The sequence below is a fragment of the Teleopsis dalmanni genome, chromosome 2 (genome assembly GCF_002237135.1).
Source record: "Teleopsis dalmanni isolate 2A chromosome 2, ASM223713v2, whole genome shotgun sequence".
NCBI classification, from domain to species: Eukaryota; Metazoa; Arthropoda; class Insecta; order Diptera; family Diopsidae; genus Teleopsis; species Teleopsis dalmanni.
The window spans coordinates 121,215,048-121,241,564 of NC_051847.1; the positions used below are offsets into that span (position 1 = coordinate 121,215,048).

Consider the following 26,517-nt stretch of genomic DNA (forward strand, 5'->3'; position numbering starts at 1 on the left):
ATGTAGGAATAGAAATTAATATTTGTGCTAAAAATAAATTTAAGCGAAAAAATAATACTGTAACAACTTTGCACTTATAATATAAATAAATGCATTTGATCTTCATCAACTGTCTATCCACTACTGGAAGTTGACGGTTATATATAATAAATTTATTTGTTTCCAATTTCCATATAAATTTTATGTGACAAAAGGCGATTACAGATAATACAAAATTAGCAATGAAATCAATTTCTTTACATTCGATTACGCTTTCCTATATTGGTCATTAGTATATTAGGTCTTAGTAAATATGGTATTTTACTTGTTGGTCAGCAATTTAGGGCTTATCGGCACAATCTCTTCTTTAATTATTACAAAGTCACTACGAAAATTTGTTACAAAATGACGGTACCATCATTTATCAAAAGCTTACACTTTTTTTATTACACTTTCCTATCTTGGTCGTATGAATAAGTTCTCCAGTCGATATCTAGCCGATCTTAGTAAATATGATATCTTACAAATTTGTCAGGAATTATACTACGAAAATTGTTGGAAAATGACGGTACCATCATATTTCAAAAGATTATACTTTTTTTAATACGCTTTCCTATCTTGATCGTATTAATAAGCTTCTCCAGTCGATATCTAGCTGATCTTACTGAATATGATATCTTACTTCTTGGTCAGCAATTTACAGTTTATTGGCAAAATCTCTTCTTCAATTATTACGAGGTCACTACGAAAATTCGTTAGAAAATGACGGTACCATCATATTTCTAAAGCTTATGTGTGAACCATACATAAAATCACATATTACTAGTTTTATATTATTTTCTACGCTAATCAGGATTTTATTCAAAGAAAACGTTTCTGGCTTTCTCGATTTCGAATTTTATTAATTTATCTGGATATTATGTATGATTCAGTCAGGAGGCCAAACACTGCACACGTTCAACCAGCGGATCTTTATTATTTAAGATGGCATCTGGATAACGATTAAATAAGCATTATACAACTTTATATAATATATAACTATACAACTTTATTTAGCTTTTTTTTTAAATTAAGTTTATTATAAAATATAACATTACTATATTTCAATTATCTGGGAAGTACTCGTACATATTATTAGTACATTATATTTTATTTTGTTTGTTTTATTTTAAAAATATTAGAAACAATTTAATGTATTCGCACTGCTACTATACTATATAATATACTATATAAAAAATATTATTTTACGATGATATAACTCCACGATTGTAAAGCCACGGTAATAATATTTTAACATGTTCTCGATATCTTACATTTGAAAATAATTTATTTCTAAAGTCACGCCCTTCTGCCGTATCGCTATGAAAATTCTCATATGTAGCATTTTCGCAAGGTTCCACCAAGACAGAAGCCATGACACCAGTAACTGTGCTGAAACCTGCAAAATGAAGTTTATTTAATGAGTACAATACACTGCATATAATATGATTTTTCTTTTAATTTAAATCAAATTTAACAAAGAAAAGTCACTCTATTTTCAAAAATAAAAAAATGAAGAGATTTTAAAATCTATTTCAATAATTTAGAAATATAAACTTTTACAGATTAAATAACTTATGTATTTGAATTAGTCATATTTTAGATGAAAATATGATGGTTATCCCAAATGTAATCAGTAATGAAAGTTCTCATTAGAGTATTTGATATTAGCCTATTTCTGGCATACGTTCGAAATATTGAACAATATATGATAAAATGGCCTTAATGTAAAGAGTACAGTTGTAAACTTTTCTCAAAAGTTGTTTCCGGCGATACTTAAAATGGTTGTGTGATGGTGTTTTCCTTAACTTTATTTGGTCAATAGACTGGGACAATGTGTCGGTTGTGTAAGTCAAAACCGAATTTGGGTTTTCAATAAACGCACTTAAAATCCATAGAGAAATCTAGTGGTAGAACAAAAATGTTCAGTAGAAACTGTCGATGTTTTCTACTTGCGCACGCTGTGGCCATACAATGAAAAGCTGTATCAGCTAAAAGACACCTTTGGATTTAATGGCGTACGATTGGGTGGAAATTAAACAAAAGCAACTAAGTAACGTTTTAGTTAATATAACGATGTCCAGAAACACTAACAAATGGACAATGAAAATTGTACCCGCGAAGTAGTGGAGAGTTTCAAATACCTGTGCTGTTAGCTAAGATGGTACATTCGAATAGAAAAGTTCAAAACAGAGTAATTATAAATGACAAATCTGAAAGGCTGATATTTTGTACGACAAGATAAGATATAGCCGTTAAAATGCAAAAGTTTAAAAAAAAGTGATCAGATCAGCGATGATATAAGTCTCATCGCGAAAAAAGATTAGTAACCTAGAGTGATAGAAATGCGTATGCTGCGTTGGATCAACAAAGTGTCAATTATGGCGAATTTCAATTAAAAACCAACTTCTTTCACCCCAATCGTAACTAAGTTGCAAGAAATCTAATTTAGTTGGTAACACCAAGTAATAAAAAGACCAGAGGACAATGCTGTGGGACAAGTACTACGGATAAAAGAGATAAAGAGTGGACCAGATAGACTTGTCCATATAGTTTAGATTTTTGGAAATCTAAACATAATACCATTAGTAATGACATCCGAAGCTGGCGCGTAAAGGATGTGACAATACAGAAACATTAAAAATTGTGTCTGTGATATGCGGACAATTTGGTGATCATAAATAACTACAAAATAATAGAGAACAGTATTTACAGAAACCAATGTAGTTAAAATTTTTTTATTATGAGGTTTTTGTTCCATGTTTTTATTACAACATTATATTTTATCATGGTCTAATTTGAACTATGGTTAAAGGATAATTAAACTCTACACATATATGCTATCATGGTCGAAGGAAAAATCACACTATTTAAACTATGTAATGTAAATAACTGTCATATGAAAATTATAATGTCGTCAAAAATTTAGTTTAATTTTAGTAGAATTACTTACCCCATAAACCATATTTAAAAAGCGCAATATGTATGTCCCTTAAAGTTGGGATTGTTTTTGAATAACCTAATAAGTTTAAGTTCTGAACCAAGTTTTCATGATAATATTTTATAAAATAATCAAAATGCTGAATTTTTAAGCTGTAGTTGACAGAAGATAGTATTAACGTCAATAAATCCTGTGCTGGGGAACCATATTTCGGTATTTGAAAATCTACAAAATAGGTTTCTTGTATACTTTTTTCGGCATTATATTGGAACATAAAATTATTAATCCAGCAATCTCCATGATTCAAAACATTAAAATCATTTGAGTCAATTTTTGTTATTTGGTAATGTAGATCAAATTGTTGAGGTACAAATTTTTCCTGAAACGCAGATTATTATTATTTTTATATATTATTTAAATACATATATGAATCCCAACCAAGTCTGCCCAGTAGTATTCATTTCCCAAATATTGTTTCAAAATTTTCAAAAATGAATTGACAAAACCATTGTGTAATGTCTTAGCCTCAGCACGTACGGTTTCTGTAAAAACTCCAACTGTAAACATGGGTGAAAATAATCCCTTAGTTTCCACGTACACAGCCGAGGCAGCATGAAATTGAGCCAATTTACTAAGTACAGATTTGGTATGCTGCATATCAAGACCATCTTGACGTTTGACATTTTTAAAGCCATATTGACACAAATCTTCAAGTAAGACATAGTTTTCATTTGTTTCAAGTTTATAAGCTTGTGGTCCAAATTTCACAGTAACACCACACTTCCGATATAATTCTTCAAATTGTGGTAAGAGATCGAAATATACTACATTTTCTACAACGAAAAGTTTATGTTCCTTTACTAGTGTATTCAGCATTTCTTTATCATGTGGCACTTTCAACATGAAAGTCACGTATTTGCTTGTGTTTGTGAGATCTTTGAATTTCAAAATTGTATGAAAATATTAAAATAGTTTACTGAGATAAGTAGTTATATGAACATGTATATAGTATATGTATTACTTTAACCCACTCATTTCAATTTCCACGCGTAGCATCACAGCTGCATAGTTTTCACCTGGTGATAATGCTGGAGACACTTTTAGATTTTGAATTTCATCACAACTAAATTTTCGTTTCAAAATATCCATAAACAATTCTTTACACAACCATTTTGGTTTATTTGCACATTTATTTGTTATTTTTTCCATGTTGCAATTATATCTTTTACAAACTCACGCTGATGAACTATTGTATTTGAGAGTTGAAATGCGACTAAACTATTTCTCTCTAACAGCTTTTTTTTAACTCTTCTGTACATTTTACAAACAATTTAATTACGTTATTAATTGTAATTGTTAAACTCATTAAATATGCATATACATATATATAAAGATATATATATATATATATATGGATATGTAATACATTCATTAAATATAATAGTATAAGTGAAAAATAGGTATATCTATTATCAGTAAAGCATGAGGAAATAAACTGAACCATTTTCTGCACTTCATGTCATTCAGCTATCTTTGCATTTGACGACATTGAGTCAAAGTTTTTTTGCTGTCTAAAATTCGTAATGCAGGACCGACCTCCCTTTAAAATACATTTTAAAGTATACCTATAGTTGCAAGCCCTTTGAGTTTTTTATGACGATATAATGAAACAGTAGGCCTAATTAGATTTATATAGAAGTTTATAAATTTTGTACTTGTACAATTCATAGCTTTTTGTTTTACATAATTAATTTAATTATTGGAAATGCTTTTATTAGACAATTATGACTTATATGTATTTTCAGCTATTTTTATTTCTTATCAAAAGTATATTTTACACGTTGCGACACTGATAAAAATTAAATCAAATTTTATCAAAAAATTGACGAACTTTAAACAATTTTATTGAAAAACATTTGTATTGTGGAACTAATTCTTAATATACAAAATACTTCAGTAGTCATTTCAGTTATTGTAGATGCAAATCAATACTCTAAAGCACCTCGGTTCTTTAACCATGGTAAAATAGCTTCTATATGCTTGCGATAGCGACCATTTGAAAACATTAACATTTTGAAGTCTGCAGCCGTATTTGACTCACTGACAAACATTTCCAGATCCGCATTGTCGTTAGGATCCAGCAATACTGCTGCCATAACACCAGTCGCTGTGGTGTAACCTGAAATTTAATTTATATTGTTAATAAATAATCAAGTTATATGTGATTTACGTACCCCATAGTCCATATTTATACAATATTGCATGTATTTCCTTGAGTTGTGGCAAGGGTTTGTTATATTTAAGTAATTTCAAATTTTCAATCAAATTATCGTAATAGTATTTTATAAAATATTCAAATTGACTTAATTTCAATTCTAATTTCGTTGACGATAACAGAAAGTAAAGTAAATCTTGTGCTGGTGTGCCATATTTTGGTATTTGATAATCTACCAAATATGTTTCTTTGATTTTACCAAAAGCATCCCATTGAAACATAATATTATTTGACCAGCAATCTCCATGATTGAGTACATTAAACTCACTTGCATCAATTTTGCTAAACTTGAAAAGTTCATCTACCATCTTAGGTGCGACTTTTAACTAGAAAATTTACATCACTTAGTTCTGAAGTCTAAATTTCAAATTTTACCTTACCACTTACCACACTATCTTCATACTCCTCGTGACCAGCATATGTTTTCATACATGTTAAAAATGATTTCGCCATACCATCAGTAACTTGTTTCATCATACCTTTAAAGTCTGGCCTAAAATGTCCTACAAGATATTTGTCATCATATTTTCCTATCGTCTCCACATACACAGCTGAAGCAGCATGCCATTGTGCCAACTTTTTGAGAGTGGCTTTGGTATGTTCTAAGTCCAGACCTTCTAAACGATTTGCATTCTTAAAGTCGCGCGGCCTCAGATCTTCCAGAAGTACATAGTCTTCTTTAGTATTGAGCTTATAACACTGGGCACCAAATTTGATTTGTACTCCTGCCTCGTTGTACATTCTTTCAAATTGCGGCACAATATTTAAATACATATCAGCTTCTATATCAAATATATTGTGTTCCTGTACAGGCGCATCTTTGAACAATAGATTGGCATGACGTACTTTCATTATATATGAAGCAGTTTTAGTTTTCTCATCTAAAATGTATACATATCCCTATATCTTGATGTTTAATTAAGTAAATATATTTCATGGAAATACCTGCCAACTCCATTTCTATTTCAATTCTTAGCACCACAGTTGCATAATTTTCACCAGCAGCTAAAGCTGGATAGGCTTTGAAATTTTTTATTCCTTTAAAATCAGGAATGGTTTGCTTCAGAAAGTCTTCAAAAAGTTCAGCTTTAACCCAAGCTGGAACTTTAGAGTTTACTGAAGTGTCGCCGTTTGGCTTATTTTCTTCTTTTGCCGACATTTCTAGTGTAGCCTTTGAAACACTCAATTTCGATCAACAACCGAATAATGACTAAGAGAAGTCAACTGTTGTTTACGAAATTTGTTAACTAAATATTTAGGGAAATTTTTTTTTGTTCTTGTTGTATAAACACACAACAAATTTTGCTCACTATAATGACGATTTTGGCGATACTGAGCTGTTGCGAGAGTCTTCCATATCAGCTGTCGGCTTCTAAATATCTAAGCATTGCACACTCATGTGGTGGAGTGTACAGTAGCGGACTTATTAAAAGAGAATGTCTTTATATATAAACCGAAATCAGTTTGAATAATTAATATTTTATGACAATTTGATTTATTAATATAACATAAATATATAAATAAAATAATTAATATAATCAAATATAAAAATAAATATAAAATAAATTTAATTAATACATTAAATAAAACTGAAATAAGTCATGTCATGAATAGAGTAAACCAATAAGTTAGACATTTACTACACATGAAAGGACTAGGAAAAGCGAAGATATTACTTTACACAACGCTTCACTACATTTATGTATACTATGAGACTATGACATTAAAATTTATATTGTCAATAGTCACAGCAAACTCAATAGCCAACGTCAAAATTTCGTATTCTTTTATAAATATTGATGACTTCTAAATATTTTAGCTATCTAGGTCATTTTTAAATTACAAATTGATGAGAATAAATCATACGATTATATAGACAGAAGCTCTTATAATGGAATCAGTTTGGTTAAGTTCTTTATGAAAAATTAAATAAGTACCGAAAAAAATGGCAGAATATACTTCAGTATTACAAGTATGACGAGAAATCCCGGCTAAGGCTCCTGCTGCTTGTAGATTATAACGGGTAAATGGTATGCATACTATCTAAAAAAATAGATTTCTTTAAGGATATAGAATATCTTATCTGTACGGAAGTAGATAAGACGATCTCTTCTACTGTTTGCCTTTTATCTGGATCAGCCAGGGTATACTGCGGTAGTTTTAAAATTGTCAATAGGGGAAGAGCTAGATGTCTTCTGTTTGATTTTAATCTATTGCAGTGATTCACAACTTTGTAAGTGATCCGTAATACTGTTAATTTTAATTCTAGAAAGAAAGAATCAATTTAGGATTAACTCTAGTATAGAGAACAATATAACACAATAAAATATATTATTGATATTTTTAATTTTGTAATATTCATGTGATATTTTCTTGATTTGAAAATAAAATATAGTGCATAACCCTATATCTCTAAATAAATTTGTGGCTACTATAAAGTGGTGCAAAAATGATTTAACTTTCGTAGCTAGTCTCGTTAGTTATTTTTGAAAAATGGTGATGAAGTAATGATTTAAACTTCAATAAATTGAAGCATGTCAGTATAGTTAACGCAACTGAAATGGATTTGTAATTTGTTTAACTTTCTTTGATATCATCATTAATAAGTGAAGAAAATTAATTTTGCAATAAAAAGAAATTGCTAAATTATTGTTCGTTTTAGCAATGATGTAACAATTTATTACTAGAAGATAAGTACTTCGGAATGTATTCATTCTTCGAAGAATATATCACCGTCGATTGCTTATAAATTAAAAATAATTAGTTATTTAATTCTCGAATCTGTATCTACTTTTACATCAGACAGTCATAGAGAATGACATCCGCTTCTAAACAGATTCGATATTCTGTTTACTTAGATTTTTTTTGTTAGGATGATAATGCAGGTCATGACGACCAGTTATATATTCTATGAATAAGTATGAAGCGACTTTAGTCTACCGTTCACCTGAAGTTACGCAACGGCAACTACTGTTGCTAATCAGACTAATTAGACTATGTTGTGGACCATCTTCTTCCATAATAAGGCCCTTGTTCACAGAATTGTATGGCTGATTTAGTCCTTGCGAGTTTTCTCCGGACTCCTTTAATTTCAGTGTGACCAGGAATCTATCAAAGCACTATACTGTTAAAATTCCCTTTAAAAATATTTCTACATTGGCAATATTATTTGTTGTTGTAATATATTTGTAATGAGTGCTCCAAATTAGGTGTACTAATCTATTGTACAAAGAGGATTTGAGCATACAGGCATAAAATGTACGCGTATATAGTTTGCTTTAATGATATTATTTGGAAAGAACCATATATTGCTCTGCATTTAAGTTAGTACACCAAAGGATGAATAAATATAAGTTGAAGTCGATTTTATCCCAATAATCACTAGAAGTAATCATCACACTATTGTTTTTTTTCCACGAAATATTTTATGATGATATCAATAATGTGGACGTTTAACAAAAAGGTAAAATTTGGTGGTATTACATCCTGTACTTTTCTTACTTGTCTTTCGCAATTCTTTGAATTAATACCAATATTAAAATATTGTATATTTAATAAAGTATGAATCATCATTGTTGATAACACATATCTACTAAGTGAGTTTCACCGATATGGCTTAGAAAATCACAAGATAAGAATATTGTGCGTTATGAACAATTATGAACTTTTTTGTTTGCATTAACGTTATTACAAGTTTAAGATTGATTGAAATTTTATTAATACATAAGAAAATGTTTTCGATAAATAAAATTCTGTCGACCTACATACTAAGAATATCAGTCTCATTCTTGCGAAATTATTATAGTTTTATAACGATATACTAGTACTAAAAAATATTTACGTAAAAAATATTATTAAAAAGCGATTACTGTGTAATAATTTTTTTAATTAAATTTTAGAATTCATTCTTTATAGAATAAATCCAAATTTATATATATAAAAACTGTTATTAATGGATATTTTGTATTTGCGTGTATGATAGAGCCAAATTATTTTATTTATATATATGCTTAAATATATGAATATATGCTTAAATTAACTGACAAACGATTCATTTCATAATTAAGTTATCGATTATAGTTATTATGATTATTACTTAAATGGGGCGTGGAACTGCGACCGTCGGGTCTACTGTGCCGCCTTCTGGGCTTAGAGTAAGTCTCCTAACCCTGTTGCGTCAATAAAAAGTAGTATAGAACCTACTTTACTAAGTTTTATTGCTTCTTCCGTAAGGGTATGCATTTCTTGCAGTCTATTCTGTATATGCATTCGCGCAGGGCATTCTAACAGCACTTGTGTGGCTGATTTTTAGTTCTCTTAGCAGAATCAACAGTTTATATTCATATATATGCCCAGTCTCGTAAAATGGTATTTTAATTTACAGTGTCGTGTTAAATTTCTTGTGATGGGTCTAGACTTTTCTTTTGATAAGTCCATACGATCCTGGTATCTCCTATTGATATATGTACCAATAAGTGATTTGGATTGCATTAATTCTGTTACATTATTTCAGTAATCCTTTTTGTTCTGGTGCTCTATATTTTTTATTAGAGAACGGAGAATACTGTCTCTTAATCCACATAATTAGCTGGTAGATTGAGATTAGATTAGATCTCAATTAGCTGGTAGGTTTGTTTGATGCCTTGTCAGCTTATTTTGTTGCTTATTAAGTTTAAAAGAGTTTGTTAAATAAAGAACATAATTATACGATTTCGAATTTTATTTATTCCAAATCAAATTCAGTAACATAATAATCAAGAAAACTGTTAGATAAAAAACAAACCTAAAACATACATCGTCTTGGCGCTCTAATAAGAATATGTATACTGTAGAGGGTATTTAATGCCTTGATAAACTTACTTTTCTTTCCACACTGGCTGTATAAAGGCATAAAAAAGCACACTTCGTTGAAATTGAAAAACCAAAAGTAGTACTGTAATTGATTATTATTATCATTATCATTTTTGATTTAGATATTCCATTACTACATATGATAATCTAGTTTTATTTGGTAATTACTACGTATATTAGCATATTGATAAGATCAGCTTTCTGTGATGATAGAATACTTTTATGAAACTTAAACAAATTGTTTGAAAACTTTTTTATGTGACTTACTCACGTAGTCACTCACATTCATATACTCAATTTCACTCCTTGTTCTCTTGTTCTCATTCGCAGTTTTGTGCTTTCTCTCTCTATTGTGTTTCTGTGGAAGTTTGTATAATGAGCGTACAAAAAGTGTATTCACATATCAGTATAAATTTGACCGTGCTAATGGTAATATAGTTCCGTCATCGGCAAAACTAAAATTGCAATGTCTTCTTCAAAGAACGTTGACGTTAATACAGAAAGTAGAGACGATGCCGTAGTTTCAACTGTACCTGAGTGGATTAAACCAGAATTGTTTGTGGATTTATTAAAAAACACAATACCAGGCTATAAAGATATAGGTAGTTTTAAAGTTGCTTCGGCAGTTCCGCCGGGTGAAAACTATGCCACAATAATACTTCGTATTTCAATTGAGGTTGTATTGGAAGGCAAGTTAGCATATATCTTAGACCATAACTTAAAAATTAATTAAATTGTATTCAAAATGGAAAATAGATGATAAAACTGTCAACAAATCTTTTATAATGAAAACACTACGTAAATCTGAGTTGATTAAACAACAAGTGGGCAATGTGGAATTTTTTGTAGAAAGTGAAATGTATAAAAATATTTTGCCAGAATTTGAAAAATTGTATGCAGATATTGGTTTACAAGTGAAGTTTGGTATTCGGGCGTACAGCTTGCCTATTAAAATCGATCATGTTCTTTTGGACGACTTATGCCAACAGGGCTTTAAAAACGTTAATCGCTTGTTGGGTTTAGATTTGGCGCATACTGAAAATGTTCTAAAGAAACTTGCACAATTTCATGCAGCCTCCGCAGTGCGGGTGGCCACCAAAGGAATGTTTCCTGCACCAGTAATGACGGGCATATTTAAAAGCGATTATCGTGAATTTATAGAACAGATGACAGGTGGTATGTGCAGAAGTTTTCTTGCAAATATTCAGTGTTATGATGGTCATGAAGCTTTTATCAAACAAGTGGTATGATTATAATAGACTCTTATTAACGAATTCAAATAGCTAATATACAATATGTTTGATTTGCAGCAAGATTTACAACCTAGTTTGGTAACAAAATATTTTGCCTTAGCCAATTATGTACCGGAAGATTTCAATGTTCTTAATCATGGTGATAGTTGGGCTAATAATATTATGTTCCAGCACGATGAAGATGGCAACATAAATGACACGTGTTTTGTAGATTATCAGATTCCGAAATATGGCACTCCTGCACAAGATTTACTATATTTTCTTATGTCATCACCAAATTATGACATTAAAATTCGAAAATTTGATTATTTTATCAGATACTATCACGATCATCTTTCTGAGAACCTAAAACTGCTGAATTATTCAAAGAAAATACCAACTCTTCGAGAGTTACATATAGATATTCACAAATACGGCATATGGGGTGCGTTTAATATTAATAATTTTAAAAAATAACAATTATAAACTAGATTCAAATTTTTGTTTTAGCATTTATCACATCTATAGGCACTTTAGCAGCTTGCTTATTTGAACCAAATAAGGATGCTAATTTAGAAAACTTAATGAGCATCACAGAAGAGGGTATTGCGCTGAAACGAAAAATGTATTCACAGGAGAGCTATCGAAAAAATATAGAAATAATAATGCCATGGCTACTAAATCGGGGAGTATTGGAATAAATGAATTTGCAAGTATTAAGATATGATATGTAGTAAATATTTACATAAAAAATTATAAAAAAAATTGTGTTTATATTGTTAAGTAATTGGTGGTTAATAAAATATAAAGAACAACTATTATTACTTTTGAAAGTTTATAGCGATATGAAAATTATTAATGAGAATTATTGGAGTTTTATTATATTTTGACATGAAATTGAAACTTTTCTTTTACAAGACGCATACGTGGGTTGGGATGTGGATGGGTGGTGGTTGGGGAGGGAAAATAAAGGAGGAAGAGTAGATATAGGGTGGTTGAGAGTTTCAATTGAGGTTAACCTGGGCCCAGGCAAAAAACCTTTCCATTTTAAGAAGGTAGATCCAAAGGTCAATTGGACGAAGGTTTATATGTAAGGGGGAGCAAGATATAAAGTGGACGACGTCGTGATTAATAGAGTTGCAGTTTAGACACTCATTAGGAATAGACTTGTTCATGCGTGATAAGTAACTGTTTAGCACATGGCTATACTCTGATCTCAATTGATATATAGATAGATACTTCTTCTTTATTTCAAAAAATTTCAACATAAGTATGTATTATGATTTCAATAAAAAAAATCGATTGGAGTTACTTAAAAATATGTTGAAAAATAAAGAATACGATAATGATTTGATAGTCGTCTGTCGGAGGACTAAATCAATTGAGCTAACACAGTTCTTGCTGCACGGGGGAGGCATCGTTCTTCCTGGGAATTTTTAGGCGGAGGCTTATTGAGAGCCTTTTTGAGAGTCAACCTAGATTTCGAAGAGGATACTGAATCTGTGTGAACCATTATAGGTCTACGTTTGTATTCGATCTCACTGCTGTTAGTTCCATTGTAATAAGTGTCGATATTTGTGTGGTAAAGAGAAATTAATCGACGAATGCATCTAGAAAGAAGGGCTCTACTGAACATGGTGGTATTAGAATGTCCAGCTGTTTGGGACACAATAAGGTATTGCTTGGACAGCAGTTGATCATGCTCTTTTACAAGAACCGTTTTCGATTCCGCTCGAAGATGGTCAACATGCGACATACGATGATAGTCGGTTGCAATCCGCAATACCGTGTTTTCACAACATTGGATGTTAGTTCATTGCATTTTACAGAGTTATGGGGTCCGTACTCGAGCCGCATAGCCCGCATAGGATGTACTATTGCTTCGTATGTCCTACATTCTTTTCTGTATCCCAAAATCAACCTGTGAGTGCACATTTCAACTGACCGCACATAGCTGAAGCGTGTGCAGAAAAGGTCAACATGTTGTCGAGAATGACACTCGGGATTTTTAGTTTAGTGATTGTGGGTATCTTGAATTCACCGATATTATTGGGAAAAATTATAGATACTTTTTTATCCAGGATGTAAAGAAGATAGTGAAGGATTTGTTTGGCGATGAGTAAAGATTTTTATCAACATATCTTCGTTATTTTATACTGACGATACTAAACACTTAAAAAAAATATCGTTCTGAAAAACTTTTGCACTTATCCGTAATAGATTCGGAAAAGTAGTTAACTCAAATTTATATACAACTATATACCTGTATTTAAATGAGTGTTTATTACATATGTATAGTACATATGGTACATATGTATAGTGTATTTGATTTTGTTTACGAGTAGTACTTCGGAGGAAATTATATATTTTAATCATTCTATATCAAAACATTGAAACATTTGCTTTAAACTTTATTATAATATTATTGTCATGTGATGTACAACAGACACTTTTTTAGTTTTCTAATCTCTAAATATCTAATAAGCCTCTATAATTAAGAAAATGTAAAATCAATTCAGCATTTTCTTTAAATCTTGGATTTCCATAAAGCTTTCTGCGAAATTCGATTCCATCCGGAGTATTAGCCATAAAGATGTCAAATCCGGTGTGTTCATGCTTATCCATTAAGCATACAGAGGTCATATCAAATAAAGTTACAACAGCTATCGCAAAATAATCAAAAATATATTAAGTACTTTAAACTATTCTTACACAATCCTGTAGTAGATATATACTTACCCATAAACCCGTACTTTAGTAAACTAATGTGCAGCTCTTTCAAAGTAGGAATTTTACCATTGTATGTCAATAGTCTTAAGTTTTCGCTCAAGTGTGAGTAATAATAACTAATAAAGTAATCAAATTGCTCCACTTTTAAATTTAATTGCGTTGCAGAAAGTATAAACGTATATAAATCATAAGCAGGTGGACCATATTTGGGTATTTGAAAGTCAATTAAATAAGTTTCCATTAGGCGATTCTCTTCATCATATTGAAACATAATGTTATTTATCCAGCAATCACCATGGTTCAAAACATTGAATTCTTCAAGATGAACCTTACTATATTCTATAGCTAAATCAACATAGTTATCAAGTAGTTTATTCTGTAAGATGAATAAAAAAACTAAATCGAAGATATCTTATTAAAATATTAGATGGAAGTGTGGAAATGAATTTATGAACACATATACTACATGATATAAGTATATTTCTACATAATACCTATATTCATATTTGTATTGGTTCACAAAAAAATAATGATTGTGCGGTAAAAACTATTATTTATAGAAATTAAAAAATAGAACTGGAATCAAGTGCTTAAGTTAAATTATGTATAAGTGTGATAAAAGTGATCTACAAATACTGACCAGCTTCTCTATATATTCTTCACTATTATTGTATGCACTTGCAAATTCCAATATGATGGGTTTCGTTTGGTTAGACATGTCCTGAAGAATTTCACGTGTTTGTTCATTGTAGAAGCTCTCTTGAAATGATGTTGGGTACAGTCCATGTACTTCTACATGCTTCACAGAAGCTGCATGGAATTGAGCTAATTTACGCAGTACACTTTCCGTGTGTTCTATATCAAGTCCTTCCATACGATTTGCAATTTTGAAGTCTCGAATACGTAGATCTTCTAATATAATAGAATCACAGCCTATATCTTCTTTGAATTTATAGTATTTTGGTGCTAAATTAAGCTTCTGTCCAGCTTTCTCATAAAATTGTACAAAATGTGGTAAATATTCTTCATACATAATGATTTCTTTAGTAAAAATATTAAATTCCGACTCATCGAAAAGTTCACTTTGAACAGGCATTTTAAGCATATATGAAAGATTTTGATTGGTGCCATCTATTGAAAAAAATATATACACTTAAAAGATTTTGGAATATACGAGTATATTGCTTGTTATTTATATCAATACGAATTTTTAAATTTAATAAGTAGTATATAGCATAGTATATAAATAATACATGCATGCGACTCCTTAAAATTGCATAGTCAGATATCAAATCTGCTTTGATAGGAAATATAAGTGATTATAAGATTAACTTATATACAAATAATTTTGTAAATGCGGTCATTACACCAACCTGTTAGTTGTATTAATATTATAACTCGTAATATTGTCGATGCGTAGTTGTCTCCAGCTTTAGTAGCGGCCTCGGTTTTGAATGTTATAATTTTATCGAAATTGTCAATATTTTGTTTTAGAATTTCTATAAAATGCACCTCGAACTCAGCATCACTATTGACTTTTTTGGCAGATCTAGAAGTAGCTGCGTTCGTTGTTTCACTAGAAAGGTTGATATCAGCATTTGGATGTGGTGGAGTAATTTTTTGTTTAACACTTTGCTCAATTTCGGTACTACAAGTTCAATAAATGATACTTATTTAGTGAATAAAATGAAAATAGAAAATGACAAATAGGTGGAAAGAAATATATTTAATTAACGTATCTAATTCAGAAAGTGGTAAGAAGACTAAGTAGTTAAGTGATCCAGCACTCGTTAACTTAAAAGTATAATTGTTTCATTGATATTACTTAAGAAGAGACTATTACGTTAAAATTATAAAAAAAATAACAATCTTCTTGTAACTGAATTTTATCAAGTTTAATGACAGTTCCACAAACTTTCCATGCTAATCATAAGGTTTTTAAATCAACTGCTTACAAGGACTACTCAACTGCTTATAGTTAAATTATAACAAAAGTGCTGAAACTTGCAAATACTAAATAATCAGAATACAGTGAATTTCGAAAAGCATACATAATTTACTAAAGTATTTAATTCATTTAAATACGTGAAAATTCCTATTATTTACATTCAAATAAATAAAAGCCATTGTGCTAACTAATAGCACCAAAAAGTGAAAAAATAAAATAAGACGTCTATTTTAAATACCAAATTTTTTTTATGGAAAAGGATCAAATATCTTTATTACTGAATCACCGCAATGAAGAATAACAAAAAATATGATGGCGAACAAAAAGCTGAAATTCTATCGTTGTAAGAATACTTTAGTTATCAGCTATAACTATTAGAAATAATTATATTGACATGAGCGATGAAGGTTATCAACATTTAAAATTAAATTTTATTTATCTAATGATTGAGTTACCTTATACTATATTATGAGTGTAACAAAGAAAGAAAGATTTACAGCAAAATAATTTAGTCTATTAATATTGTATTAACCATTTCTTAGTTGGAGGCACTAACATATGTAACAAAAAAGTATAAAACTTCGAACTTTCCTTCAAATTGGAGTTAATTTAAAGTTTGATACAATCTTAAATAAAAATATCCTCAGCCTATGAAACCGTATTAATAATGAACTGCAATGACGTCTTTTTAGTATTAAACAATTGTTGATCAATTATTAAATTGAATATGTATTTTCGGTTAATATATTTATATTTTTCTTAGCTAGCTGTTTCCATAGTGCAAGTTACTTTAACATATAACTTCTGCAATACACGCCAAAAGTTCTTTAAGAGAAGATTAGATTAGGAAAATGGAGCATGTTTTGCTGGGGTATTGTGATATTAAAAATGGAGTTCAATTAAAACTAAGAAAATGTGTATTGAATCGTACTCATAATTGACTGTTTAAAAAAATTAACTTATCGAAGGACGAAAACAACAAATATGACATTTATAATAATATTGATATATTTACAAATTCAAACATTTTTATTAAATATTTTATAACGTACATATTCATAAATAATTTCAATAAATAAAATAATAAAAAAAATACATGCAGGTAACAAGGTAACAACGTCAACAAAATTAGTTTTAGTTCAATTAGTTAAACTTACTCAAATTCTAACTGACCACGTCTATTTAACCAAGTAAATATAGCACTAGCATGTTTATGATATCGAGGATTAGAATATAACAAGTCAATGAAACTAACACCTTCTTCACTATCATTTAGCATTGATTCAATGCTAGCGTTCTCTGTAGGATCCAGCAATATTGCGGTCAAAACATTGGTGGAAGTAGTTACTCCTAAAATTATATACACATTACAGTACACAAATAGTCTTCAGCCGCAATATATTATGTGACTTACCATAAATTCCATATTTCAAAAGATCAATATGCAATTGCTTTAAAGTTAGAATTTCACGTGGATAGTTCAAAAGTTTCAAATTTTTCACCAAATGTTCATGATAGTGCCTAATAAAGCCATCGAAATGTTCTAATTTAATATCATAAGTTGGTGACGAAAAAATGAAATAGTATAGATCCTGAGCGGGAGTACCATATCGACTCATTTGAAAGTCTACAAAGTACACATTTTTAATCTTTCCAGCATCATCGTATTGATACATTATATTATTAGTCCAACAATCTCCATGATTTAAGACATTAATACTGCTTTCAGCACCTTTGTCTGCTGCCTGACATTTATCATATAAAGTTTTTTCATTGCTAATCTGCAAGAAATTTGTGAATTATATTCAGGGTGATCTATACACTCATATTAAATTAAAGAAATACTCATAAGTATGTTTGTACTTACAATTTTCTCTGCATATTCTTCGCTATTTTCAAAGGTCCTTAAATGTTTGTAAAAAATGCCGAAGAACTGTTGACCCATGCCTTCAAAAAATTCTCGATTTTCTTCGCTGTACAAGCCTTTGGTCAAAAATTCTGGATAAGTGTTATTATTTTTTTCATACAACATCGCGGAGGCAGCATGGAATTCTGCTAATTTTTCAAGCACACGTTTGGTATGTTCCATATCTAAACCAGCAATGCGGTCCGCATTCTTAAAACCAAGAGTACGTAAATTTTCCAAAAGTAAATGATCACAATTTGTATCCTTCACGAACTTGTAACTCTTGGGTGCAAATACTATTTCGTGTCCAGCTTCTTTATAAATATTTTCAAGCTGTGGCACAATATCGTACATAGCCATTTCTTTCTTGAAAGTATTGAAAACTTTCATCATAGCGCTAGCTTTTTCAGTGTCTAAAGGTATTTTCAGCATAAATGACTTAGGTTGAATAGTACCATCTGGATTTTAATGACATAAGTAAATAAAGAAAAGTAATTCTGCCTTTTTAAGATTTACCTGTTAGTTCGGTTTCGATGTCAATTCTAAGCATAATAGATGAGTAATTGTCTCCCGAACTTGTTGCTGGGCTTATCTCAAATTTGCTTATCTTTTTGAAGTTTGGTATTTCCTTTTCTAAAATATCAATAAAATACGTTTCTGTTACCCATGCTGGGTACTTCGGTTTTGCTTGTTGGTCATTCGCTGACGTTACGGCGGATTCTTCAACCGAGGTCTCAGTGACTTGTAAAATTTCTACTGGCGTTGATATTTGAATTGCAGTGAGTGGTTTATTTGTGCTAAAATAAAATAAAATTTTAGATTTTTGTATAATATTTTAACTGTCGTTGAATTTAAGATAATCGGTAAACAAAATAAATTTTACTTACAATGGTTCCAATGAACCACGATTATAGAACCAAGGTAACAATTTGGAAATATGTTGACAATATCTGGGATTGGAGAAAAGCAAGTTTTTAAATTCTACACCTTCGGCACCGTCTGAGATAAAATTATCAAAGCTGGCTTTTTCCGTTGGATCTAATAAGACAGCAGGTAATGTTGTCATTCCAGCACTTACTCCCCAAATGCCATATTTAAGCATTTGTACGTGTAGCTCACTTAATGTTGGCATGTTTTTGGGATATTTTAATAATTTAAGATGTTCGATAAGATTATCATAATAATAGCGTAGAAAATGATCAAATTGACTCAATTTTACATCAAGGGCAGTGGAAGTTATTAAAAAGTAATTCAAGTCTTGAGCAGGTGAACCATATCGAGGTATTTGTAGATCAACAAATTTTGTGTCTAATATTTTGCCATCATTTGCATATTGAAATAGAATATTATTAGACCAGCAATCTCCATGGTTAATAACATTAAATTCATCTGGGTCTGCTATGAGTAAACAGTCGAAATTTTCTGCCATTACGTCAAAGAATGATTTCTAGAAATAATAGTAAAAATTATATTTTAATAATTTAATAATCAATTTCGTAATAAATGTAAGTACGTGCTAATGAATTCGTTTCTAATATTTAAAATTAAATATTTTTAGTGAAAGAAAAATTTTTTATTTATTTTATCTATGTATCATATATATATTATTTTATAATAACTCTCCTCTTGAATACACTTACCATGATTGGTGCATAAAACTCTCCATTTTCATAATACTTAATAGAAGAAGAAAATTGATCTGTAAATGATTTCAGCATAGCATCATATATTGGTTTTGCGACATCGAAAAATCCTTTCATAATTATTTTGGAAAATGGTCCTCTAGTAGCTACGCGTGTGGCAGAAACCGCGTGAAATTGTGCTAATTTCTTGAGAACCCATTGAGTGTGCTCCACATCGAAACCAAGCAAGCGATCACGATTTTTGTAGCCTAGTGGACCTAAATCTTCGAGCAAAACAGTGTCGGTAATTGGTTGTTTTTTGAACTTATAAGATTTAGCACCAAATGATATTTCCAAGCCCACTGCTTTATACATTTCTTCAAGTTCGGGAACAATATCGAAATACATTTCGTTTTCTGGTATGAACAAATTCATTAATGCTGCCATTTGTCTCATTTGTTCAGTATCGTGAGGCACTTTCAACATATACGAAATAGTTTTGCTGTTTTTATCTAAAGAAAAGAAAGTTTATACCGAATAAGTAATAAGTAAAGAGATTATCATGTTCTCTTCAAAACATTCTTCATTAAATTTCATAACTTTATCATATTCTTATAGAATTCTTACCTGTCAATGCTACTTCAATATTTACACGCAGCATAAGGGTGGCATAATTTTCACCTGGTCTCAATGCTGGTTTCACTTTGAAATCGGTAATTTTATCGAAATTAGGTACATTTTCTTTGAGTACATCTACGAAGTATTCTTCGGTCAACCAAGTGGGCACTACACTCATATCGATCTCTGGTAGTTTCACTTCTGTATTCTCTGCATGCCGTGTTTCCACTGTAGTTGCTGTGACTGGTGTTCGATTTTCTTCGACGGCAGATTGTACTATTGGTGCAGGCTGTGTCGCTGGTGTTGATGCCGCTGTTGATCCTTCATAAGTGAAATCTTGATTAGATACAACGTAGCTAGATTTTGATTTACGCGCACCCATTTTAAATTTAAATACTTATTAAATTTAATTCAAATTTTGTGTATTTTTTTCAGAATAAACTTCTAATGTGAACCTGCCACATGCATAAACTTTAGCCAACTGAAATTTAATTTAATAGAATATAGTTAAAATATTTCATAATAGTGCGAATAAGCTTATATATATATTATTACTCTCCGCTTATTAAGTCTGATAAGCTCTACGTTCAGTTTATCTGCTAAGTTTATATCTATGAGTACAAGATTCTAATCGATATCAGCATTACTTGATAGAAAAAATTTACGAATGTTATTGTTTTTATATATAGAAACATTTTCCTATTGTTATTTTATTGTAATAATAATTCTAATCGCTCATTAATAATCACGTAGTATCATTTCTAGATAACAGCTTGGCTATTACACATATTTAAATACGTAAATATTCAGAATTTTAGCTTAGCTCATTCATAGAGGTTTTTTGAAATCAAATTGTGCCGATTGTATTGATTAAGCTAATATACATTTTAAAAATAAAAAATAACATATTAAATAAATATTTGATACGATTTTTGCTTCATAAATTTTATATCAGAATGATTTGAAAAAACGTTTAAATTCGTAATTGACACGCTTCAACGTCATATCTATTTGATTATGTTCTTATTACATAAACTTTTAATTATACCCTATATACTTATAGGTATATATTTTAGAAGCAATGTTAAAATTTTTAAAAACTTTCATACAAGCAAACAAAAGTAATTGCTTTGATCTGTCTAGTTCGCAACTTTAATTTAAATTTTAGTTTTAGTTATGAGAAACTATATATATGTATTTGAGTATGAAAAAAAACAGATTTACTTGGGGTTTACTTAAATTATTATACATAATAATACTTATTATATCTAGCAATGATTAGGAATATTATCTTCTTAGTTTAGTTCAAGTATTGCACACACTTAATAGTAAAGTTGATTTGTGGTTGTAAAAAATTTAGGACGTTATACAGACTCAAAACCTGTATTTTTAAAATTTTATGATTTGAAATTTTGATTTTCGGTTTAGGGTTTTGGTTTATACCAACATAGTACACCGCACTACCTTGGGCCATTACTTTCAGTTTTCATGATTTCTATGAGACTTAAAATCTCCTAACTTGTAAGAGTTCCAATAATTTTGAAATTCTCTGAATCAGTTTGAGGAAATTGTGAACACATGAAAGGTTTTATTTCCAAAAAAGTGCAAAATTTTATTTTTTTTCTACCAGAATTTTTTAGTATGTAGGTATGGTACTATTCAGCCGATGTAAATAATTTTTCCATATAGTAATATGGTATATAAAAACAAAACTTAAATTTCAGATAAGATCATTTTTTGAAGTAAACAAGATATATTAGGTAATCGAAATATAATTAAAAAGGGTCAAAAGTTATACATTTTCTACCCATTAGTTTTTAATTTGAAAATGATAACTTTTTTATTCCGCAATAAATTTTTTTTCTTCATTATTTTTAATAATTATATTACAATTGACTGTTTGTCACGTTTAACAGTTGAAAAAAATTCGAACATCATTTACTTAATTAATCAAGTTATTTATCAAAAAGAAACAACTGCATTTGGGTTGCCTTACTAAATTGAATTTATTATATCTACTAAGAAATTTATTTCAAACAGCCAGCTAATAGCATCAAAAATACAGTATGAAAAAATTTTTAAAATTGCTATTCATTCGTGTGTTTCGCAATTATAAAATTATAATTATAATTAGAAATAAGGAAATGTGTATTAAATCATACTCAAAAGATAACTGACTATTTAAAAAAAATTAACTTATCGAAGAAGGAAAACAACAAATAACACATACATAACAATATTGGTATATTTACAAATTCAAACATTTTTATTAAATATTTTATAACGTACATATTCATAAATAATTTCAATAAATAAAATAATAAAAAAAATACATGCAGGTAACAAGGTAACAACGTCAACAAAATTAGTTTTAGTTCAATTAGTTAAACTTACTCAAATTCTAACTGACCACGTCTATTTAACCAAGTAAATATAGCACTAGCATGTTTATGATATCGAGGATTAGAATACAACAAGTCAATGAAACTAACACCTTCTTCACTATCATTTAGCATTGATTCAATGCTAGCGTTCTCTGTAGGATCCAGCAATATTGCGGTCAAAACATTGGTGGAAGTAGTTACTCCTAAAATTATATACACATTACAGTACACAAATAGTCTTCAGCCGCAATATATTATGTGACTTACCATAAATTCCATATTTCAAAAGATCAATATGCAATTGCTTTAAAGTTAGAATTTCACGTGGATAGTTCAAAAGTTTCAAATTTTTCACCAAATGTTCATGATAGTGCCTAATAAAGCCATCGAAATGTTCTAATTTAATATCATAAGTTGGTGACGAAAAAATGAAATAGTATAGATCCTGAGCGGGAGTACCATATCGACTCATTTGAAAGTCTACAAAGTACACATTTTTAATCTTTCCAGCATCATCGTATTGATACATTATATTATTAGTCCAACAATCTCCATGATTTAAGACATTAATACTGCTTTCAGCACCTTTGTCTGCTGCCTGACATTTATCATATAAAGTTTTTTCATTGCTAATCTGCAAGAAATTTGTGAATTATATTCAGGGTGATCTATACACTCATATTAAATTAAAGAAATACTCATAAGTATGTTTGTACTTACAATTTTCTCTGCATATTCTTCGCTATTTTCAAAGGTCCTTAAATGTTTGTAAAAAATGCCGAAGAACTGTTGACCCATGCCTTCAAAAAATTCTCGATTTTCTTCGCTGTACAAGCCTTTGGTCAAAAATTCTGGATAAGTGTTATTATTTTTTTCATACAACATCGCGGAGGCAGCATGGAATTCTGCTAATTTTTCAAGCACACGTTTGGTATGTTCCATATCTAAACCAGCAATGCGGTCCGCATTCTTAAAACCAAGAGTACGTAAATTTTCCAAAAGTAAATGATCACAATTTGTATCCTTCACGAACTTGTAACTCTTGGGTGCAAATACTATTTCGTGTCCAGCTTCTTTATAAATATTTTCAAGCTGTGGCACAATATCGTACATAGCCATTTCTTTCTTGAAAGTATTGAAAACTTTCATCATAGCGCTAGCTTTTTCAGTGTCTAAAGGTATTTTCAGCATAAATGACTTCGGTTGAATAGTACCATCTGGATTTTAATGACATAAGTAAATAAAGAAAAGTAATTCTGCCTATTTAAGATTTACCTGTTAGTTCGGTTTCGATGTCAATTCTAAGCATAATAGATGAGTAATTGTCTCCCGAACTTGTTGCTGGGTTTATCTCAAATTTGCTTATCTTTTTGAAGTTTGGTATTTCCTTTTCTAAAATATCAATAAAATACGTTTCTGTTACCCATGCTGGGTACTTCGGTTTTGCTTGTTGGTCATTCGCCGACGTAACGGCGGGTACTTCAACAGAGGTCTCAGTGACTTGTAAAATTTCTACTGGCGTTGATATTTGAATTGCAGTGAGTGGTTTATTTGTACTAAAATAAAATAAAATTTTAGATTTTTGTATAATATTTCAACTGTCGCTGAACTTAAGATAATCGGTAAACAAAATAAATTTTACTTACAATGGTTCCAAACAACCACGATTATAAAACCAAGGTAATATTTTCGATATATGTTGGATATATCGAGAATTGGAGAAAAGCAAATTTTTAAATTCTACACCTTCGGCACCATCTGACAAAAAATTATCAAAGCTGGCTTTTTCCGTTGGATCTAATAACACAGCAGGTAATGTTGTTATACTAGCACTTACTCCCCAAAAGCTATACATAAGCATTTGTACGTGTAGCTCACTTAATGTTGGCATGTCTTTGGGATATTTTAACAATTTAAGATGTTCGATTAAATTATCATAATAATAGCGTAAAAAATGATCAAATTGATTCAATTTAATATCAAGGGAAGTGGAAGTCAGTAGAAAGTAGTTCAAATCTTGAGCAGGTGAACCATATCGCGGTAATTGTAGATCAACAAATTTTGTGTCTAATATTTTGCCATCATTTGCATATTGAAATAGAATATTATTAGACCAGCAATCTCCATGGTTAATAACACTAAATTCATTTGGGTCTGGTACGAAAAAACCGGAATATTCTGCTATTTGGTCAAAGTATGATTTCTAGAAATAATAGAAAAATTATATTTTAATAATTTAATAATCAATTTAATCAAATGTTAGAATATGTTAACAAATTCGTTTTTAATGTATAAAATTAAATATTAGTTAAGAAATGATTTTTTTGTCTATGACAAATAAAATTAATATGTAACGCAAATTTTAAAGCGGCTATCAACATCTAATTTATGTTTGTACTGTACATACATAAAGATTTCTCATAATTACTGTCTATTGTTTTCCCCCTATCTTACTTCATGACTTTATGACATGCACAAGACAACACAATTAAGTGAACTTACTATGAATGGTGCATAAAACTCTCCATTTTCATAACATTTAATACAAGATAAAAATTGATCTGTAAATGATTTCATCATAGTATCAAAAATTGGCCTTGCGACATCGAAAAATCCTTCCATAATTATTTTGGAAAATGGTCCTTTAGTAGCTACGCGTGTGGCAGAAACCGCGTGAAATTGTGCTAATTTCTTGAGAACCCATTGAGTGTGCTCCACATCGCATCCAAGCAAGCGATCACGATTTTTGTAGCCTAGCGGACCTAAATCTTCGAGTAAAACAGTATCGGTAATTGGTTGTTTTTTAAACTTATAAGCCTTAGCACCAAATGATATTTCCAAGCCCACTGATTTATACATTTCTTCAAGTTCGGGAACAATATCGAAATACATTTCGTTTTCTGGTATGAACATATTCATTAATGCTGCCATTTGTCTCATTTGTTCAGTATCGTGAGGCACTTTCAACATATACGAAATAGCTTTGCTGTTTTTATCTGAAGAAAATAAAGTTTATACCGAATAAGTAATAAATAAAGAGATTATCATATTCTCTTCAATATATTCTTCATAAAATTTCATAATTTTATCATATTCTTATAGAATTCTTACCTGTCAATACTACTTCAATATTTACACGCAGCATAAGGGTGGCATAATTTTCACCTGGTCTCAATGCTGGCTTCACTTTGAAATCGGTAATTTTATCGAAATTAGGTACATTTTCTTTGAGTATATCTACGAAGTATTCTTCGGTCAACCAAGTTGGCACTACACTCATATCGATCTCTGGTAGTTTCACTTCTGTATTCTCTACATGCCGTGTTTCCACTGTAGTTGCTGTGACTGGCGTTCGATTTTCTTCGACGGCAGGTTGTACTATTGGTGCAGGCTGTGTCGTTGGTGCTGATGTCGCTGTTGATCCTTCATAAGTGAAATCTTGATTAGATACAACGTAGCTGGATTTTGATTTACGCGCACCCATTTTAAATTTAAATATTTATTAAATTTAATTCAAATTTTGTGTATTTTTTTCAGAATAAACTTCTAATGTGAACCTGCCACATGCATAAACTTTAGTCAACTGAAATTTAATTTAATAGAATATAGTTAAAATAATTCATAATAGTTCGAATAAGCTTATATATATATTTTTACTCTCCGCTTATTAGGTCTGATAAGCTCTACGTTCAGTTTATCTGCTAAGTTTATATCTATGAGTACAAGATTTTAATCGATATCAGCATTACTTGACAGATAAAATTTACGAATGTTGTTGTTTTTATATATAGAAACATTTTGCTATTGTTATTTTATTGTAATAATAATTCTAATCGCTCATTAATAATCACGCAGTATCATTTCTAGATAACAGCTTGACTATTACAAATACTTAACTATTAGACTTGGTAATAGTTAAGTATGTGAGAAAAATATTTAAAATTTTAGCTTAGCTCATTCATAGAGGTTTTTTGAAATCAAATTGTGCCGAT

The 26,517-nt window shown here is 30.0% G+C and overlaps 3 protein-coding genes across 3 annotated transcripts; 1 reads left to right on the forward strand and 2 right to left on the reverse strand.

Moving 5' to 3' along the window:
- Window positions 1-1,183: 1,183 nt before the first annotated feature.
- LOC119675598 lies at window positions 1,184-6,426 on the reverse strand. The gene is made up of 8 exons (XM_038086804.1): window positions 6,180-6,426; window positions 5,622-6,115; window positions 5,194-5,560; window positions 4,952-5,138; window positions 3,991-4,181; window positions 3,398-3,894; window positions 2,972-3,338; window positions 1,184-1,417 (listed from the first exon to the last, which is right to left on the reverse strand). Exons 1-8 carry the CDS (start codon window positions 6,391-6,393, stop codon window positions 1,224-1,226), a joined length of 2,511 nt encoding a protein of 836 aa, XP_037942732.1. The 5' UTR covers window positions 6,394-6,426; the 3' UTR covers window positions 1,184-1,223.
- A 4,085-nt stretch (window positions 6,427-10,511) lies between these two features.
- Window positions 10,512-12,101, forward strand: LOC119682377. Its single transcript, XM_038095808.1, has 4 exons — window positions 10,512-10,774; window positions 10,842-11,329; window positions 11,396-11,762; window positions 11,828-12,101. Exons 1-4 carry the CDS (start codon window positions 10,552-10,554, stop codon window positions 12,016-12,018), a joined length of 1,269 nt encoding a protein of 422 aa, XP_037951736.1. The 5' UTR covers window positions 10,512-10,551; the 3' UTR covers window positions 12,019-12,101.
- Window positions 12,102-13,732: 1,631 nt separating this feature from the next.
- On the reverse strand, window positions 13,733-26,094 carry LOC119675599. The gene is made up of 19 exons (XM_038086805.1): window positions 25,637-26,094; window positions 25,028-25,521; window positions 24,172-24,728; window positions 23,801-24,081; window positions 23,246-23,742; window positions 22,793-23,159; window positions 22,536-22,728; window positions 20,597-20,622; window positions 20,151-20,537; window positions 19,542-20,035; window positions 18,789-19,348; window positions 18,418-18,698; window positions 17,863-18,359; window positions 17,410-17,776; window positions 17,153-17,345; window positions 15,421-15,695; window positions 14,688-15,178; window positions 14,057-14,423; window positions 13,733-13,980 (listed from the first exon to the last, which is right to left on the reverse strand). Exons 1-19 carry the CDS (start codon window positions 26,007-26,009, stop codon window positions 13,787-13,789), a joined length of 6,894 nt encoding a protein of 2,297 aa, XP_037942733.1. The 5' UTR covers window positions 26,010-26,094; the 3' UTR covers window positions 13,733-13,786.
- Window positions 26,095-26,517: the final 423 nt, after the last annotated feature.

Coding starts and splice junctions, on each gene's coding strand:
- LOC119675598 (XM_038086804.1), bottom strand. CDS start 6,393: ATGTCGGCAAAAGAAGAAAATAAGCCAAACGGCGACACTTCAGTAAAC. Junction 3,339..3,397: donor AATACTACTGGGCAGACTTG/GTTGGGATTCAT, acceptor TCTGCGTTTCAG/GAAAAATTTGTACCTCAACA. Junction 1,418..2,971: donor TTTTAAATATGGTTTATGGG/GTAAGTAATTCT, acceptor TTCATTTTGCAG/GTTTCAGCACAGTTACTGGT.
- LOC119682377 (XM_038095808.1), top strand. CDS start 10,552: ATGTCTTCTTCAAAGAACGTTGACGTTAATACAGAAAGTAGAGACGAT. Junction 10,775..10,841: donor AATTGAGGTTGTATTGGAAG/GCAAGTTAGCAT, acceptor AATGGAAAATAG/ATGATAAAACTGTCAACAAA. Junction 11,763..11,827: donor TCACAAATACGGCATATGGG/GTGCGTTTAATA, acceptor TTTTTGTTTTAG/CATTTATCACATCTATAGGC.
- LOC119675599 (XM_038086805.1), bottom strand. CDS start 26,009: ATGGGTGCGCGTAAATCAAAATCCAGCTACGTTGTATCTAATCAAGAT. Junction 20,623..22,535: donor CGTGGTCAGTTAGAATTTGA/GTAAGTTTAACT, acceptor ATTAAATTTCAG/TTGGCTAAAGTTTATGCATG. Junction 14,424..14,687: donor AAGAATATATAGAGAAGCTG/GTCAGTATTTGT, acceptor TTCATCTTACAG/AATAAACTACTTGATAACTA.